This window comes from Zophobas morio, unplaced genomic scaffold (genome assembly GCF_036711695.1).
Source record: "Zophobas morio isolate AGI-343-1 ecotype UQ-CSIRO unplaced genomic scaffold, CSIRO_AGI_Zmor_V1 ptg000005l, whole genome shotgun sequence".
Taxonomy (NCBI): domain Eukaryota; kingdom Metazoa; phylum Arthropoda; class Insecta; order Coleoptera; family Tenebrionidae; genus Zophobas; species Zophobas morio.
Window position 1 is genome coordinate 6,411,315 of NW_026972110.1, and position 16,702 is coordinate 6,428,016.

The following is a 16,702-nucleotide window of genomic DNA, read 5'->3' on the forward strand; positions in this document are numbered from 1 at the left end:
AAATCAATATCACATCCCCACCATTCGGATTCTCCTTCTATTTCCGCTTGCTCGCGGCTAGGAGAGCACTGTCGTTTTTCTCGTTCTCTTGCTGCAGTTTCAGAGGTAAGTGGTGCTTCCTTACATTTTTTCATATACTAACAGTTATTAGTCTTTAAAATATTCATCCATTTCTTCAGACAATCGTAAACAACTCGTCGAAACGTGAGAAATTTGTTTTGACAGGTATTTTCTTTGATTATTCGACATTTTCGCGAAAATTTCCAGCCGGCAACTGTTCCATCGCCCACTTTTCATGGTCCAGTTTGTGAAAACCTTGCAAGTTCGAAGGCTTGTGTCAAGTGAAAACTGACGTTTTTCGTTGAATTTACTTCGTTTCGTGTAAAACTAAATTTCTGTCAGTTGGACAAAATCATTCTCACTTCAATACAAAAGACCGGTATGCACAGTGCATATTTGTGATTCGATAAAAATTAAGCAGTAATTTGCGGGCTTTAATTGTGGTAAGTGAGGTTGTGTCGGTAGAATGGCAATGTTGCAAATTTTCAGACCTATCCCAATATCGATTTTGCACAGCGCTGAATGGAAGGAAATGTATTGCTCTCAAGACCAAAATCAATAGTTATCCGATTTGGCTTTATGAAATAATATTGCTATCGATTTGGGTATATTGCATCACAATATGGCCGCCCTATTGTTCAAAGCCGCATTTCTTCGAGCCGGCCGGAAAATTGGTTTTTAAATATTAAATACACCTTTGGTAGCAAAGGTGTTGTGCAGGTGCAATCGCCAGATACATTCTCTATCGCGATAACAGACTTTTCTTTCCACCGAATTTTATTTAAACATTTTGTAACGCTTTATTCTCCTTATTAGCGAATTGAGTCAAGGTCGTCCTAGCACCGTTGATTTTCCAGTTCGTTGCTAACGGTTTTAATTTCCCTTTATTTTGCATTCTAAAGGACCGTTCACACAAGAGGTGAGCCTCACGGTCGAAGTTGCGACTTTTGAATAATCTGTTGGATACTTGATCGTTTCTAGTAAATTCCAACAAAGATAGGCTGTAAAATTCTAATTGAAAAATAAAAATACCTCCTGCCGCTGAATTTTATAACATCACCTCGTTAGAATTTCTCGACGAGAAGTAAAAATAGAATTTCAAGATTTATTGTTTCACCCTCCGCGACGCTAGATTTAAATACTTCTTACAGTCGCCTTTCTTCTCTGATTCACCCTCTTAAATTAGTCTGCATGACGGGTTGGTATGTGATTCGGTTTCTAGGCGCAGATCGTTCTTGTGCAAGGGTTATTGAACAACCCTGCAGTTACTACACGAAACAAAAATCGAATCATAAATTAACTCGTACCGGATTATATTGTGAGTTGGAAGTACACTATTTTCTAGTGGTAAAAACTTGCAAACTATAAATTTTAACCATCGTTATTAAATCACATTTCATTCATCAAAGCCCAGGTCTCACCCTGCCCATTTTTCCAGGAAATCGCGACTATAATCAACCATGGGTAAAGAAAAGATCCATATTAACATCGTCGTCATCGGGCACGTCGATTCCGGCAAATCGACTTCGACCGGTCACTTGATCTACAAATGCGGCGGTATCGATAAGCGTACCATCGAGAAATTCGAGAAGGAGGCTCAGGAGATGGGCAAGGGTTCGTTCAAATATGCATGGGTGTTGGATAAACTTAAAGCTGAACGTGAACGCGGTATCACCATCGACATTGCCCTGTGGAAATTCGAAACGGCGAAATACTACGTAACCATCATTGACGCTCCAGGGCACAGAGATTTCATTAAAAACATGATCACAGGCACCTCACAGGCCGATTGTGCTGTGCTTATAGTCGCCGCAGGCACAGGTGAATTCGAGGCTGGCATTTCTAAAAACGGCCAAACCCGCGAACACGCCCTTTTGGCCTTTACCCTGGGTGTGAAACAGCTTATTGTGGGTGTCAACAAAATGGACTCCACCGAGCCGCCATATTCCGAGACGCGTTTCGAGGAAATCAAGAAGGAAGTCTCGTCTTACATCAAGAAGATCGGTTACAACCCTGCAGCTGTTGCTTTCGTACCCATTTCGGGCTGGCATGGAGATAACATGCTGGAAGCTTCTGATAAGATGCCGTGGTTCAAGGGGTGGAGCGTTGAACGCAAAGAAGGAAAGGCGGAAGGAAAAACGCTCATCGAAGCTTTGGATGCTATCTTGCCTCCATCGCGGCCAACAGAGAAACCTCTACGTCTTCCCCTTCAGGTATGTTCCAAAAATTTATTTTCATATGCATTCATTTCGAAATCCTGACACGCCGGCCCGAATTATAACTGGAATTTACTCCGTTCAGTTGTGACAAAGCGCAAACATTACGTAGGTGATTTTACGAGTTTCATTCTCAATTAATTTACAAACTTTTAAAATTAATAATTTGGTTTATCAAAAGTTACTACCATTTCACAAGGTGAATGTTATTTTAAAATGTTAATAAGAACAAATTACATAATATCTATTTTTAAAATGCAGAACTAATAGAAACTTCGTGTTTACTTTTTTGATAACGCTTTAATTTTAAAGGTGTTTGATTTTCAATTATGTTCAATCTATAGTAGCTACTAAAATGATCATATACGTATAAGAAATATTTCCTAAAATGAAAATGCGTTCGATAAAAATTTTGAGAATAAATTTTGTAAAAGAACTTATTTTTTACATCAACATTTTAAAAACAAATTAACAAATCTTAAAATTTTTTGATTGGTATTCCCAAAAGTGTGAAATTACCAATGTACACAGGCTGAAAGTATTTTATGCGTGTAGAAAGTAAAATGTACTATGGAGAATCTTTAAAAATTTAAATCAAATTCGAGATAACAAAACTAATCGTGTTGGATTCGTTGTAATCTAAATAAATAACTTGTTTTTAGATCATTTTTAAATTTTAAACTGTTTATTGTTATCTTTTAAAAATTTTGATGAAATTTTATCACGTATTTTTAAAAATCGATATCTCGATTATTAAGGAAATTTTGAAACGCGGTTCTCATCACTGCTTCAACAAAACCTGCTTTTACTGTATCTCATTTTCGATTAAAAAGTAAACAGTGTTTTTCCTACGATTTATAATGTTTTATAAGCTGAAAACAGAGGTGAAAACCGCGTTTCGAAATTTCCATAAAATGTTGATTTTGAAAATACTTGATGAAAAATTTCATTAAAATTTGAAAAAACAAGTCATAGAAATTTACATTCGGAAAATATGACAACCCCATAACAACCAAAACTAGAGACTTTTCTTTTAGCAGTTATTTTGAAGAAAATTTTTCACATTGGAATTTTCTCAAAAATTTTGTTGCGCAGGTTGCTCCAACTGTATTACTGTATTGATTTTACAACGGACATTAAAAAAAAACGTAATTGAAATACAGGTACATTTAGAGAATGTTAGATGCCTTCATTTCTGATTAAACCAACCCAAACATACTACTATCAATTTCATAATTTTTCCGCATACAATCACCAGAAAATTATCTTAGCCCTGAAATTGGAAAATTGTTAAAAAACGTACTGTTTGCCAAAGCATGCTGCTAACTTTTAATAAGTGGCATTACTATACCCACGTGAGTATACTTCTTTAAAATATAGGCTTATTAAAAAAGCATTATCACAGTTTTATTGATATGAAAACAAAATTGTGACGCATCATGTTTTTATTAATGACTTCTATAAATATACTTAAATAGTGGTGAGTCACTAAACAGCGCGCCTAGCTCTATATTTCATTAATTATTAGAAATAGAAAAGGCATACTAAAATTGCAGTTCTTTGGGGACCATATAACAAAATAATATTTAAAATATTTATTCCAAATGGAATATCCTATGTATTTTTATACATTCCAGTTGACACCTTCAAAGGCTTTATGACCATAGTTTATTTTCACAGTTCCAATGCGACGTCACCAAGTTATTCCAATTTTCTTGAAATTTTTTAGCAGTGGAACTGTTCACAAAAAAAACTAATAGGGTTATTTTTAAAATCTGTACAACACCTGTATTTTGTTACTGCATTTTTATTTGTATTAAGCATTATCTATATTAATCTATATTTAAAGTTGGTTATTAAGGACAACTGACACATTGAAAGAAAAAGAACAAAAGTAGAGTAAGATGCAGGTGTTCTATTTGAAAAAATCCAAATATCGATATTTTAAAATCGTAAAGTTTAATTGTTGTATTTATTTATTTATTTTTATTAAGTGCTGTATATTAAAATTTTATTTATCTCTTAAGAATTAATGAGATATCGATGACTACGCGCTTTATGACTCGCCACGTATATTATGACATGCTCTGATTGGCCTCTTTTTAGGTTTTATAATTAAAACACCTTAAAATGTTTTTCTTCTTTTCACACTTATTTTCTCATGTGTTCCAAAAATATAATTAATGTAATGGATATTTCTTCATACAAATTCCAAAATTTAATAATAGACAATGGTGTGGCACATTTAGGATAATTTATTTCCTTTGGTCACTAAATATTCATTGTGAGATTGTAGGGAATGCATTAACTTTAACTGAATGATGTAACTTTTTTACAACTAAAGGCTGATTTATAGACTGACATATTCTAGACAGAGACGCAGTATAAAAACATGAACAATACATTTTTAGTTATTCCATTTATAAATCAACATTAAAAAAAGTGGGTAACATCAGCATAACACAAGAGATGACCAAGTCTCATTTTTTACATTCCGTTCTTCAAGAATCAAAATAAATAAAATTGTTGCTAATCAATTTAACTATGAAGTTAGTTAATGGTGACGAAAATCTGTCTTTGGCGTTGAAAATGGAATAGTTTTGTATGTGATTAACTGAATAATAACGAGATTGATAAAGCAAGACAAGTATTTTTTTTTATCACTTGAAAGGAAATTTATACAAGTCAGTCTTCTGTACATCACTACTACAATTATTAAAAAAATATCCAAACCATTACAACTACAACAATTTTTAGTCTTGTGTTTAGCAGAAATTACAGTCATACATTTGTTGTGTTGCAGGATGTGTACAAAATTGGCGGTATTGGCACGGTGCCCGTAGGCAGAGTTGAAACCGGTATTTTGAAGCCTGGCATGGTGGTGACATTTGCGCCAGTAGGTTTGACGACTGAAGTAAAGTCCGTAGAAATGCATCACGAAGCCTTGCAAGAGGCCGTGCCTGGCGACAACGTCGGTTTCAACGTCAAAAACGTCTCAGTTAAGGAATTGCGTCGCGGTTATGTTGCCGGAGATTCGAAGAACAATCCTCCCAAAGGAGCTGCAGATTTTACCGCTCAAGTCATCGTGTTGAACCACCCCGGTCAGATCGCCAACGGTTACACTCCAGTTTTGGATTGTCACACTGCTCATATTGCTTGCAAGTTTGCCGAAATCAAGGAGAAATGCGACCGTCGTACCGGCAAAACCACCGAGGAAAATCCAAAATCTATCAAGTCTGGAGACGCTGCAATCGTCAATCTGGTACCGTCTAAGCCACTCTGCGTCGAATCTTTCCAAGAGTTTCCACCGTTGGGACGTTTCGCTGTGCGTGACATGAGGCAAACGGTTGCCGTCGGCGTTATAAAGTCTGTCAACTTCAAAGATACTGCTGGTAAAGTAACGAAGGCTGCCGAGAAGGCACAGAAGAAGAAATAACTAGGCATAGTTCAGTCTTCTGCCTCGGGCCCCAAGAAAATCTTCATCAGTAACTATTATTTATTATTCTCTAGGTGGCTACAGCAGAATTATTTTCATCGGAAGGAATTCAGAAGGAAAAACACTTTCCTTCAGTCTCATTTTAGGTTTTTATTTAATTGAACCACTGTAATTTATATTTATTTATGCAGGAAAGGGCATTTCTGATAGAATTAAGTTTTGTTTCTGATATTATTTATTGTTTTTTTCTTTTTTTTTTGTTATTACTTGGTGATGATAGACTTGCAATTGATATGTAAGCAGCTTCTGTAACAAATATCCATTAAAGAAGCTCAGAATAGTCGTCTCGTTTTTATTTGGGAGTATAGTAAGTTCAGTAAACCTGTTTTTTCCTACTTGAAATGTGAATGTGAAGGACATTCGTTACGATTCAGATGTCTGGGCCGTGCGAAATAACTGGAATTCATGGTCAGTTCTTGAAGGTGTCGTAGGTCAAGAAACCACAGTCAAATAAAAAAAGGTGTTCATTTGTTGACATGAAATATTATTACTGAATTGAACACTTTCACTGCAGAATATTTCGAATGTTTAGGCTATCAAAAAATGCTCAAGGGCAGTCGTGTTTTTTTCGTATGGCACACACAACAGAGTATGCAAAAAGGAAGTTCAGTAGAAGTCACGGATGTGCGGTTACACGTCTGCGGCCGGTTTATTACACGGTCAAGGTTAACTAGTGATTATTTGTTAAAGAATTTGATCATTGCACAACTGTTTTCCTGGTGAATAACTATCAGCTGTTAACAGTCAACCATCGATAGTAAGCCTCCGCAGTCAAAATGATATTGTTACGTAATCTTAATATTGCACAGTTTTGATCTGCTGTGAATCAGCGGACATGTATAGGAGTGAACTGATATTTATGAGTTTTGTGCAACGTATCCTATTTAAATTTTTGGGTAGTATGGCACCCCCTAATTGTAATATCTTCGAGGACTATTGCCGGCCAAAACATGTCTGTTGCTTTCCCAGAATTGGATTTGATGTCGTTCGTCCAGTCGATTTCAGCATTACGAGTATCAACAGCACGTTGTTTAATTGTTTACTGCGAGAAACCTTTTTCAAATTCGTTTGTAAGCAAATATATGTAGGCCTAAATGGAGAATGTGCTTTATAAACTGATTATATTTCTAAGAAGTAACTTCTACGCATTTAGTTGTAATATACCGTCAGATCAAAAAAGAACCAAAGTTGATCATGCACGCAAAACCGCTTTTCTTAGATTAAATTAATTATTTACTCTATTAAATATCAAGTTGACAGTATGAAAGTTTAAACTTAAAAATGCAAACTATTTTATCGTAAAATTCGTTTAAAAAGTCTGATTTGTTGTATGAGCAGTAGCATTGTCCTGTTGGAAGAATCTACTTATGTTATAGTTATAGTGTTACTTTATTTTGCCCGTCACTGTTTATCAGACTATTAGATGACTCTAAAAGTAAATTCATTTTATATTTGACTGCGAGTGAAAACATTTCGTAAATTGTCTCTTATTTATGGCACCTATTCAAGTCGCTTCAGGCGACGTCTACACCCTGTTCCGACAGGGTGCGTTTACAACTTTACTTCATGAGCATTTTACACCAGATCCTGCAAAAAATTCAATAACTATGTAGATACAAACCGCATTGAAATCATTTTAATGCGGTTATGCCTTACTTAATTGTTACTCCCCCAGTAACATTTTATATGTATGGAATAAATATTGAAGTTGTGACATTTAAATAATATGGGTAACGACAGATTTTTTTTTAGAAAATCAATATTGGTTTTAAATATTGAATATATATTTATTTTCAATGTTTAATACTTATTTAGTTCAGAACATTTAATAAATGTTCTTCATATGAAAGGGGGTATGGATATAAAAAAACCTGTATGGAATACAATATAAAATTTATTAAGCACAAAAATACATTGTCACTGAAAATAACAGTGTATTTGAAACGTTGCGGCAATATTTTTACATTTAAAAATTATTTGTCCTAGAACCAATTCGTTGAAAATTTGTACCAGGTGATTTTTTTCAATTTCTGCAGTAGTTACCCATGACACTTATGTCAGCAGTGAAACTGAAACTGCTGACATAAGCTTCATGGGCAACCAGAGCATAAATTTAAAAAATCACCTGATGTGAAACACATTATAAATTTTTTAAACATAAAAATACACTGCCAACTTATAATGAAATAAAAATACATTGTCAATGGAAATAACAATGTTCTGCTACATTTCAATCGTTACACAGAAATATGTATTTAATAATTATTTGCTATATAACCAATTCATTGAAACGCGATATAATTAATTAAAATAAAAAAATCATACCTCATGTTTTTTTCGATGAGAATTCATTCTTGCCTTTGTCTGCGCTTAATGAGGTCCTACCATTTTTTAAATTTCAGTAGTTGTGGCGTTTTTGTGATGTTTCCGTGTGGTACCTACAATTAAATTAACTTACAAAGTTCGTAATTTTTAAGAAATCACATACAATAACTTTACATACTGTAGCCTTGTTAATTGTGACTTCACTAAAAGAGAGCTTATTTTTTTCCTTGCCCTGAAAACTTGAAAGCAATTTGGTTCATTATTAATAATTTCTTCAAAATTGCATACATGTTTTTTTTACGTCTTCTCTTCCTGGAAAATAAACATTATTATCAGTCTGAAACTAGTTTATAAATACTAGGAGTTAATAATAATAATAATAAATGCTTACCAATCATCCAATTTCTGCGTATCTCCCGCAATTTCTAACTCGATTTCTTCTTTTTTTTTTTTGGTTGCGCCCGGACATTCATCATTTTGTCTCTACATTCATAACATGCTTATATTCAGAAATATTAAACCTCTTATTAAATATACTTACGTGTTGAGAAATTGCATTTTCTGCATTGCATGTAGAAGTGAGGTTATGTAGGTTTAGTACTGTTTTCTTGACAAAACGGTATCTACTACAGTATTCTGAATTTATCGCAGTACCGACAATCACAATTCACAATAGGATAAACACCATGAACTTACACAAAATACTTTTTGAACCATATATGTTGCACACTGCGCAAACGCGTTCCAGCAGAGCAAGCGCATCTGTAGGTGAAACACAAATTTAAGTAAGTTTTATAAAAATGATGAATAAAATTGACCAGTAAAGTAAGGTTAGAATTTAGAATGCGCGGCAGTTCATAATTCAAAAATTCTACTATGGGTTTCTTATGGGAGCTTGATTTTACAGACAAAATACGCCGCATAGGTAAAAATCTTAACTAGTTCATGCTACAAGCGATAAAGACTGTACAATTATCTTCCTGTTACTAAAGGTTTAACTATATAAAAAGCTTCTGTTAAAGAAATATTGCAAATTAAAAACAGCTCTATCCATCGAAGTAACGTACATCGTTTCTAACGTCTTGCGCATGAGTGAAACAGAAAATCCAGAAACCCTTGGGAAAGAAAAAGAACGCGAATATTTTGCGCTACTAGTGACGTTTAGATCGTGAAAATCCCCAAAATATGACAGTTGATTTCGTACTTTAATAACAACAAACAATCATAATCAATTTTTGGGTGATACTATTTCTGTGATATTAATTCACATTAGGTTGTATATGTCTGTGGACTGGTTTTTTTGTATTTGTTATTAATAATGACAAAAAGACATGTGTTAACAATAGGGGCAATTACCAATTTTTTTTTTGTTGACGATCGGAAATGCATTGTGAACGGAGAAAATTCTTTGCAGTCACATAATATAGTGAAAGTCAATTGGTATACTGAATTAAATTAAATGTGCTTGAAGAGTTTATTCGAGCTAGAATGAGAAATAACCATGTATAAGGTTATGGTAAGTTAATGTATATTGATTAAAGTTCTGTATCAAGTACAATTATGAGGTATTTTGTTTTATTATGCATAGATATTCCTTAAGAGAGGCAACATGTGAAACCCCAAGAGGTGCATTTGTATGTCACCATATGACTACACCTGCCCTACACGGACGTTATAATGTAGTTATTTTGGACCAATAATTTGCGTTCTTTGGACGTACATCTGAAGAAAAGTGAATCAGCTGAGGTCAGAGCTATGATCTCTGAAAATTCTTTTAATCCCCAAGTCAACCTAAAAACAGCCAATGTTGAGGTACAACTTCACGAAAGCTTACGACAAACTGATGGGAGCGAAGCACTGGACTATTGGGCTCTAAACCAGAAAGATCTCAAGAAAATCTACTTCACAGTGTCGAAGAACTATTAGTGTCTGAGGACTATTTAAATGGACCATCAAGTCGACAGTTTGTGGGCCAGTTTTTCACCAAAAGTGAATCAGATTTTGCATTAGGAAGTGCAATTTTTTATTGTAGAATATTTTTTTTTTGTTTTGAAATAAATTGTTGTTTAAATTGTGATTTTTTTTAAATGGGTGTTTCAGACCCAATTCGTACTAAAATGAAAGTGATTTTTACTTGTACATGAAAGGTTTAATCAGGAATGCTAAGTTTTTCCTTTTCTAGCAAAAATGTGTAAAAAGAAAAAAGCTTGGGATTGATGATGATTCTTAAATCAAAATTTGGCAATTGATTGAAAACTCTCCTTTATGTATTATTTTAAATTCACAACCGTATCTGTAGCATGTGAAAATCAAAGCCATTTATGTGGAGGGGGAACTCAATGGCAGTATGAACCACTGTACGACATACGTTCGAGGTAAATGTAGTGGTAAAAGTTGAATTTAAATATTTATTAAATACCACCGGTTCCGTTCATGTTTGGTGTCAAGATCAACAGTAAAAATATCAGTCTTCATGGTACAAGTAGTGGGATATATAAGAAAATTACTTTAATGGTAGAATTTAAGCGTTAAAATGACGCCTCGATTTCACCCATAAAGATTACACGGGGAACTGAAATACGGGTCTCGTGTTATGAACTGAGTTCAAATTTCGCGCGTCATTCACTTTACTGGTCAATTGTTATTTTTTGTTCGCAGAAATAAAAAAAATATTACTTTTTAATGAGCAATTAATAGTGTGCAAAGCGAGATTTCGAATAGTGTCAATTTCACAACAGCTGGTATTTTTTCAAATCAATTTTCAATATTACTGCAATAAAAACCCTGTGAAATAAATTAGCCAATAACACGTGACGTCACGCTGTGGCGGGAACTCAGCGTTTGACAAGCGCCGTGAAACTTCGTAAGCGACAATGTTAACATTTTCGCATTTTATTTAAAAGTGTGGATATTTATCTAGAAAATAAACACGTCAGTAGCTTCTTTCATATCTTTTCTGTGTATCAGGGTGCTTTTTTTGGCGATTTGAGTTTAGAAATACATAATAACAATAAAAATACAGAACGCTGTTTTGGTCTGAATTCCTCGTCACCCAAAATACATCCGTGTGTTTTAAGCGGTAAATCGGAAATTAATATTTTCGTTTGAGGTTAATGTGACGGGTTTAAGTGAAGATGTGTGATTTGTTTTTAAAGTATGGATAATTTAAACGGCGTAGATCCTTATATAATGAGTGCAAGTGATTTTAATTTGTGTTTACACGATGTCCCTACCATAACAATGAATACCATTCTAAACTTTTTTATTTTTGGAATAAGTAAAATAACCTACAATGAAATTCGTGCATTCAAAAGTCTAGAGGCATTTATTCAGTTTTCTCTTTTTTAAACGACTGTGTCTTTCAACATTACAAGTATTATGAGTGAATTTATTTTGATATCCTAAATTTTGTGATGGAACATAATCAGGCTGGTCCACATCCGACAAATCTGCAGGTTTACCTAAAAGAGCATCAATGTAGTAATTTATTAGAAACTGTAAACCTAATAGGTAGTTACTGTACCTAAAATAAAATAATCCGAACAAATATAGGAATACTTTACTTTGGCTTCGTTAAATCCACTCGTTTCAAGGCTTTTAACCAAAGCTTCCGCCTTTTTTCCCCATCCTGTACATATTTACCTGTATTGTTGCTAATTGCTGGGAAAGGAAAATAAAATTTGTCCGTATTTCTGGTGCTTCGATTCGCGCAACCCACAACAGCACAAAATTTAGGCATTTTCTCCTAAAATACAAAACATTATAATATTAAGATGCTAGTGTATTTAAAAAACATTGATGTACATTAACACAGAATTAATTTGCAAAACAAATAATATAAGATGCAGCGAAGTTAACCTGTACATCACATTGGAAAACATTATTTTTTAAGGATATTCAAACGTTATGGTGCGTTTTACAGATATCTACACACTCTAGAAACTGTAACAAACTTACCAAACTATAAAAACACAGTTGACACACTCTCAAATTTAAATGAATTCCGAAAATATTAGCATTGACTCTTATGAGAAAACCGGCTAGTTGTCAACACAGACCACACACTTGTGTGATCTGTGGTTGTCAAACGCTGCCATCTTGATGACCTCGGATGACGTCAGTGTATTTGGCTAATTACCTACAACTTGTCCCAATATGGTACTTTTTTTTTCATGTTTGTTGTTAGGTATCTTGATAAAAAGACATTTCATAAATATGTAATATATGTTGAAATTCATATATAAATTTATAAATATAAAATGAATATTATATAAATATTTGTAATATCTAGTCAACATTTAATATTATATCAATCTTGTATAAATATTAGAAAAATATTGCTTGCTACTGGGGATCCACTTGCGGTAATCTTTACAAGTTCGTTACAGTGGGTTACAGTAAATCCGCTTGCCTGGAAAGATCTTTTGCTGTTGTAAGAATAACAAATAAAATTATTTCAATACGGAAAGTGGTCTACCTGTCTATCGTGCCATTGCTTGTGTTTATTGAATTTTATGAGGGATCCTTTGTAGAATGCTTATGGTACTGTGCTTATGGAGTTAAAGTCGTAAACACACTGTGGTGAACGAATTTGAAATAAAAATTTCGCTCTGAAAAAAATTAACAGCGGCGCGAAATCGCATTTGAATAATTTGAATTTAAAAATAAAAATCAATAAAAAAATCGTTAAACGTAGGCAACCATATGCACGTTAGCGCTTTTTGGGTAATGAGTAGTTCTGCTTGGAAATTTAGTGCGAGAGTTGGCATCACTGTTGGTAGAAGATGGCGGCTTGGGAGGGAGGGGGGAGGGTCACTCTTGGTGTGTTTGTTGTGAGTGTAACCACGTGGTGAGTTAGCTAGGTTGAGTTTAGTTGGTTTGGTTGTTAATAAAAAAGGGTTTAACGAAACTTAATCGTAACGACGACGACGCCACAGTTTCCCCAACACGCGTAGCTAATTCTTGCGGTTTTTTCATTCGGACATAAGTGAATTTTCGACCGACGCCAACACGTGTATAAATTTGTTTTATTGTTTGTAAATTCAAGTTCTAACACAATTTAACAATCAGGAATTTGTTTAGATAAGCACTTGCAGGAGTTTTCATGACATTCACTTAGTCAGGACTCATTCGATTTTGTGATTTTGTTTGTCTAATTATGAATAAGGTTTCTGGATGCTTATACTTAAGTTTTGAAGTGTTACATTATAACACTTCAAAATTAAAAGTACGGTGAAAGTACGGTAGAATGATAATATCGTGAACTGAGGTATGGGGGGATTAAAAATTTCTCCCTTAGGCAGTTATTATCGTCATATCATCATCGCAACGTGTATAATTACACCACCGAGGAGCTTTCCTTTTTGTATTGTTTATTTATCATGTGTTTTATTGTGGACAAGCTGAGGACAGTCTACAATAAAAACTCTGAAAGCTAATTGTTTTAAGAACCAATCACTTGGATCAAGGCATAATTTAACATAATATAAATTATTTGTTTGAATCGTTGATAAAGTGTGGCACAATTTAACATAATGTAACCTCTTTGTTTGAATCGTTGGTAAAGTGTGGCATAATTTAACATCAGGTAAATTCTTTATTCTGGCAGCGTCGATGTTGAAAGAGTAGATTTAGACCATGCACAGGTTTGAATTGTAAAAATCTTGTTGAATAAATTAACAACATTGTGGGTCATGTGGGACGTGCATTTTATTCCTACAATTTAGACCATTATTTGCACAGCGCCACAGGATTGATCACATTTCTGGGAGACATATTTTGACGCATATTTTTTGGAACGACGCATTCGTCTGATGCCATTTTAAACCTCCAGATTGCCTGCTATGATCTTTGTTTGTGTTTGTTTGGGGGAATGTAAAACGATGGCCCACAATGTAGCTGAATAACCTCACTTTTAAAAATTAACCAATGACTCGAATGGACATAAAATATTAAACTCATGTAATTTTATTAGTTGTGCAATTTTTCACCTCATACAATTTTCTCTATCGCATAATTTTAGCCTCAGTAATTTTCTTTGTTGTATAATTTAAAGTGAACGTAAATTTTCATGCTCTGCAGTTTAACCCTTTCAGTCATGCATTTTTATTAGTTGATATAAAATTTTTTTTTTTTGCACAGACGATGTATTATTTTTTTAAAGATTTTTCATGTAAATATCAAGTGACTTTTTGTCATACTTTTTGAAAAAAATCATGTCCACTGTAGTGGACATTGTGACTCAATTGTAGTAACACATCAGTCAAACATTGGTGTTTTATTTAAACTCAAACATTACTTTTCATGATACAATTTAAAACAATTCTGATTTTTTTGTATACATAAATGTACCGTACATTTAACACAAAATACATACGTTTTCCGTTTGCAATTAGGATATTTACACCGAGAAGCAAAACTCTTTTGATCCATATCTGGCAAATGGCCAATATTATCCTGGCGTACTTCAATCACGGGTACGTGTTCTTTTTTTACAATTTTTTTTGGAGGTAACGTATGTTGAAGTGAATCTCTTGAAGATAGACTTGACGAAGGTCTTGGTGACGATGTCGGAGACATGCTTTGAGATAAAGAGGGTCTTCCTCGTTTTTTTGGCGTTTTGTTTGCATATATCAAACTTTCAGCGACATATGCTCTAAAATGGATTAGATCTAAAATTTCTTTTTTTTTTTTCTTTCTTTGATGTTAAATCATGTGTTTGCATAAAGTTTGCTATTCTTTGTTTTTTCGATAATTCTTGTAAAATGGTAGGTTGAGGCTGTACTGTTCGATGTTCAAAAAAAGGAGTTTCATTATTGTCTTCTTCCGAGCTTCCTGATGATTGAAAAACAACCAAATTTTCTACATCTAATATTTAAGTTATGAGAAAGATTTTTGATAAAAAAAACAAAGTTCATATACCATCTGGGGGTTCAGGGCCCTCACTTTCCCAACCATCTGACTGGTCATCACTTAGGCATTCAAGGTCCGACAAGTCACCTTCAATCAACTCTACAAGTTCTGCATGACTTAGTGCTTTTTTACCAGCCATTCTAAATATTTTTAAGCAAAAAATAACGTTGTAATTAATAAATTTTAATAAAAGTTGGGTTATGTTTTTACCTTTATTTGTAGAAGCACAGTCACAATGTCCACTATAGTGCACAAAGTTCAAATGCACATTGCAAATGTACAAATAAAAAAAGTTGCTTCAAATAAAATTTATACACTAATACTATCCTTAGTTTACACACACAAAAATTAGTTGTCAAATTGGGTAAACAATAATATGGAAAAAAAAATTAAAACTGTAGCAGGGCTATGAAAGTCTCAGCTGACTCCATAAGAAATACATGGGGAGCTTACGGAACGACATAAAGAGGTCACTAGCGTCACTAAAGGTGCTCCGACCTTGAAGAACATAGTTTCTTTTTCATTTTAAGGTTTTCGGTGAACGTTTTGTCTGGTTTTGTCAACAAGAAATGTCATATTAATTACGGAATCATACGGGATGTTGGGTTATGGGGTTAAAAACAAACGTAAAATTTATTTTAACAAAGTAATAGATACTTACGATACATGTAAAAAATACTAGAAAATTCCAGGCTAAAGAGGTCAACAAACTGCAGGTTAAACGAAATAGTTTAATTTTCGATGTGTGCGTGTTTGAGCGGTCGAAGATTTATTTTTAAATTTTAGTGTGTAAAAAATTCTAACTAATAAAAACTGAAACGAGGTAATCAAGAGGAAAGTCTTTGCAGGGGTGGTGGAATGGTATTTTTGTATGGTTCGTTTTTTAGCCGCAAACCAGTTAACGACTATGGTGCATAAATTGGGAAAAACTCACAAAATGTATTACCCATCGGAGTATAAACTGCAACATGTTTAGGTGGTATCATTAAATCGCCAAAAATCACATCTTCATTGAAGACTTTAAAATGTCACACAATTAAAACAGGATGTACCACTTCGTAAGAATGTGCAAAGTTCACAACAAACTTCGCAGAAGTGGTGGTGTAAGAATTTTCGTATTAATGAGTATCCACAAACATACCATAAACAGTTGTGTTCTTTCAAGGTGAGTTTCCGGTAACTCACATCACTTAATGATTGTTGAAGAGGCCGGAATACAGGGGAGATGTGTTGTGGAAGTTTGTTTAAAAGAACACCTTAGCAAATTTTTCATTTCAAATAAAACAGTGTTTCACAGTTGGTTCTTGCACTCGTATCGAAATAATCTGTAGTAAATAGTTTCCGAAACACACTTTGGAATTGTATTGGTGTGGGATTTATACAATTCCCAAATTGACGTCTCACAGAGCCAAACAAATATCTCAAACAATACTAATTTAGTTGCAGCAACCTTTTAGTGAAAATTGTTAACAAATTGTATTCTGTGAAAACTATTAAAAATAATAAGCAAAATGTTTATGTTCCTGAAGTTGTTTTTTATTTTTTTGTGAGTGATTTAAAAATATTAAGAGTGAAATAAAAATTTTGCAATTCACTTGTGGGTGACAACTTATTTGTCAGACTTGTTAAGGATTTAATAAACGCAGTTTAAAACGTCAAAATTGAATCAAAATGTTTTGCTTGAATATATTAA

At 33.7% G+C, this 16,702-nt stretch overlaps 1 protein-coding gene and 3 long non-coding RNA genes across 7 annotated transcripts; 2 read left to right on the plus strand and 2 right to left on the minus strand.

Moving 5' to 3' along the window:
- Positions 1 to 11: 11 nt before the first annotated feature.
- LOC135122507 (elongation factor 1-alpha-like) lies at positions 12 to 6,052 on the plus strand. Of its 2 annotated transcripts, none has more exons than XM_064046732.1 (3): positions 12 to 105; positions 1,499 to 2,273; positions 5,080 to 6,052. In XM_064046732.1, the coding sequence occupies exons 2-3, from the start codon at positions 1,521 to 1,523 to the stop codon at positions 5,710 to 5,712; spliced, it is 1,386 nt and encodes a 461-aa protein (XP_063902802.1). In that variant the 5' UTR covers positions 12 to 105; positions 1,499 to 1,520; the 3' UTR covers positions 5,713 to 6,052. The 2 variants fall into 2 exon arrangements, with proteins under 2 accessions (XP_063902802.1, XP_063902803.1); XM_064046733.1 differs by lacking the exon at positions 12 to 105 and adding an exon at positions 372 to 503.
- Positions 6,053 to 7,701: 1,649 nt separating this feature from the next.
- LOC135146439 (uncharacterized) lies at positions 7,702 to 9,019 on the minus strand. The gene is made up of 4 exons (XR_010283821.1): positions 8,639 to 9,019; positions 8,489 to 8,580; positions 8,261 to 8,409; positions 7,702 to 8,210 (listed from the first exon to the last, which is right to left on the minus strand). It is a non-coding gene; the product is annotated as an uncharacterized LOC135146439 (long non-coding RNA).
- Positions 9,020 to 9,044: 25 nt separating this feature from the next.
- LOC135146448 (uncharacterized) lies at positions 9,045 to 10,172 on the plus strand. The gene is made up of 2 exons (XR_010283822.1): positions 9,045 to 9,613; positions 9,686 to 10,172. It is a non-coding gene; the product is annotated as an uncharacterized LOC135146448 (long non-coding RNA).
- Positions 10,173 to 11,403: 1,231 nt separating this feature from the next.
- LOC135122509 (uncharacterized) lies at positions 11,404 to 16,181 on the minus strand. 3 transcript variants are annotated; one of them, XR_010279398.1, is made up of 4 exons: positions 15,220 to 16,181; positions 15,019 to 15,149; positions 14,474 to 14,964; positions 11,404 to 11,842 (listed from the first exon to the last, which is right to left on the minus strand). It is a non-coding gene; the product is annotated as an uncharacterized LOC135122509 (long non-coding RNA). The 3 variants fall into 3 exon arrangements; XR_010279397.1 differs by having other exon boundaries at positions 12,055 to 14,964; positions 15,220 to 15,569; XR_010279396.1 differs by having other exon boundaries at positions 11,404 to 14,964; positions 15,220 to 15,569.
- Positions 16,182 to 16,702: the final 521 nt, after the last annotated feature.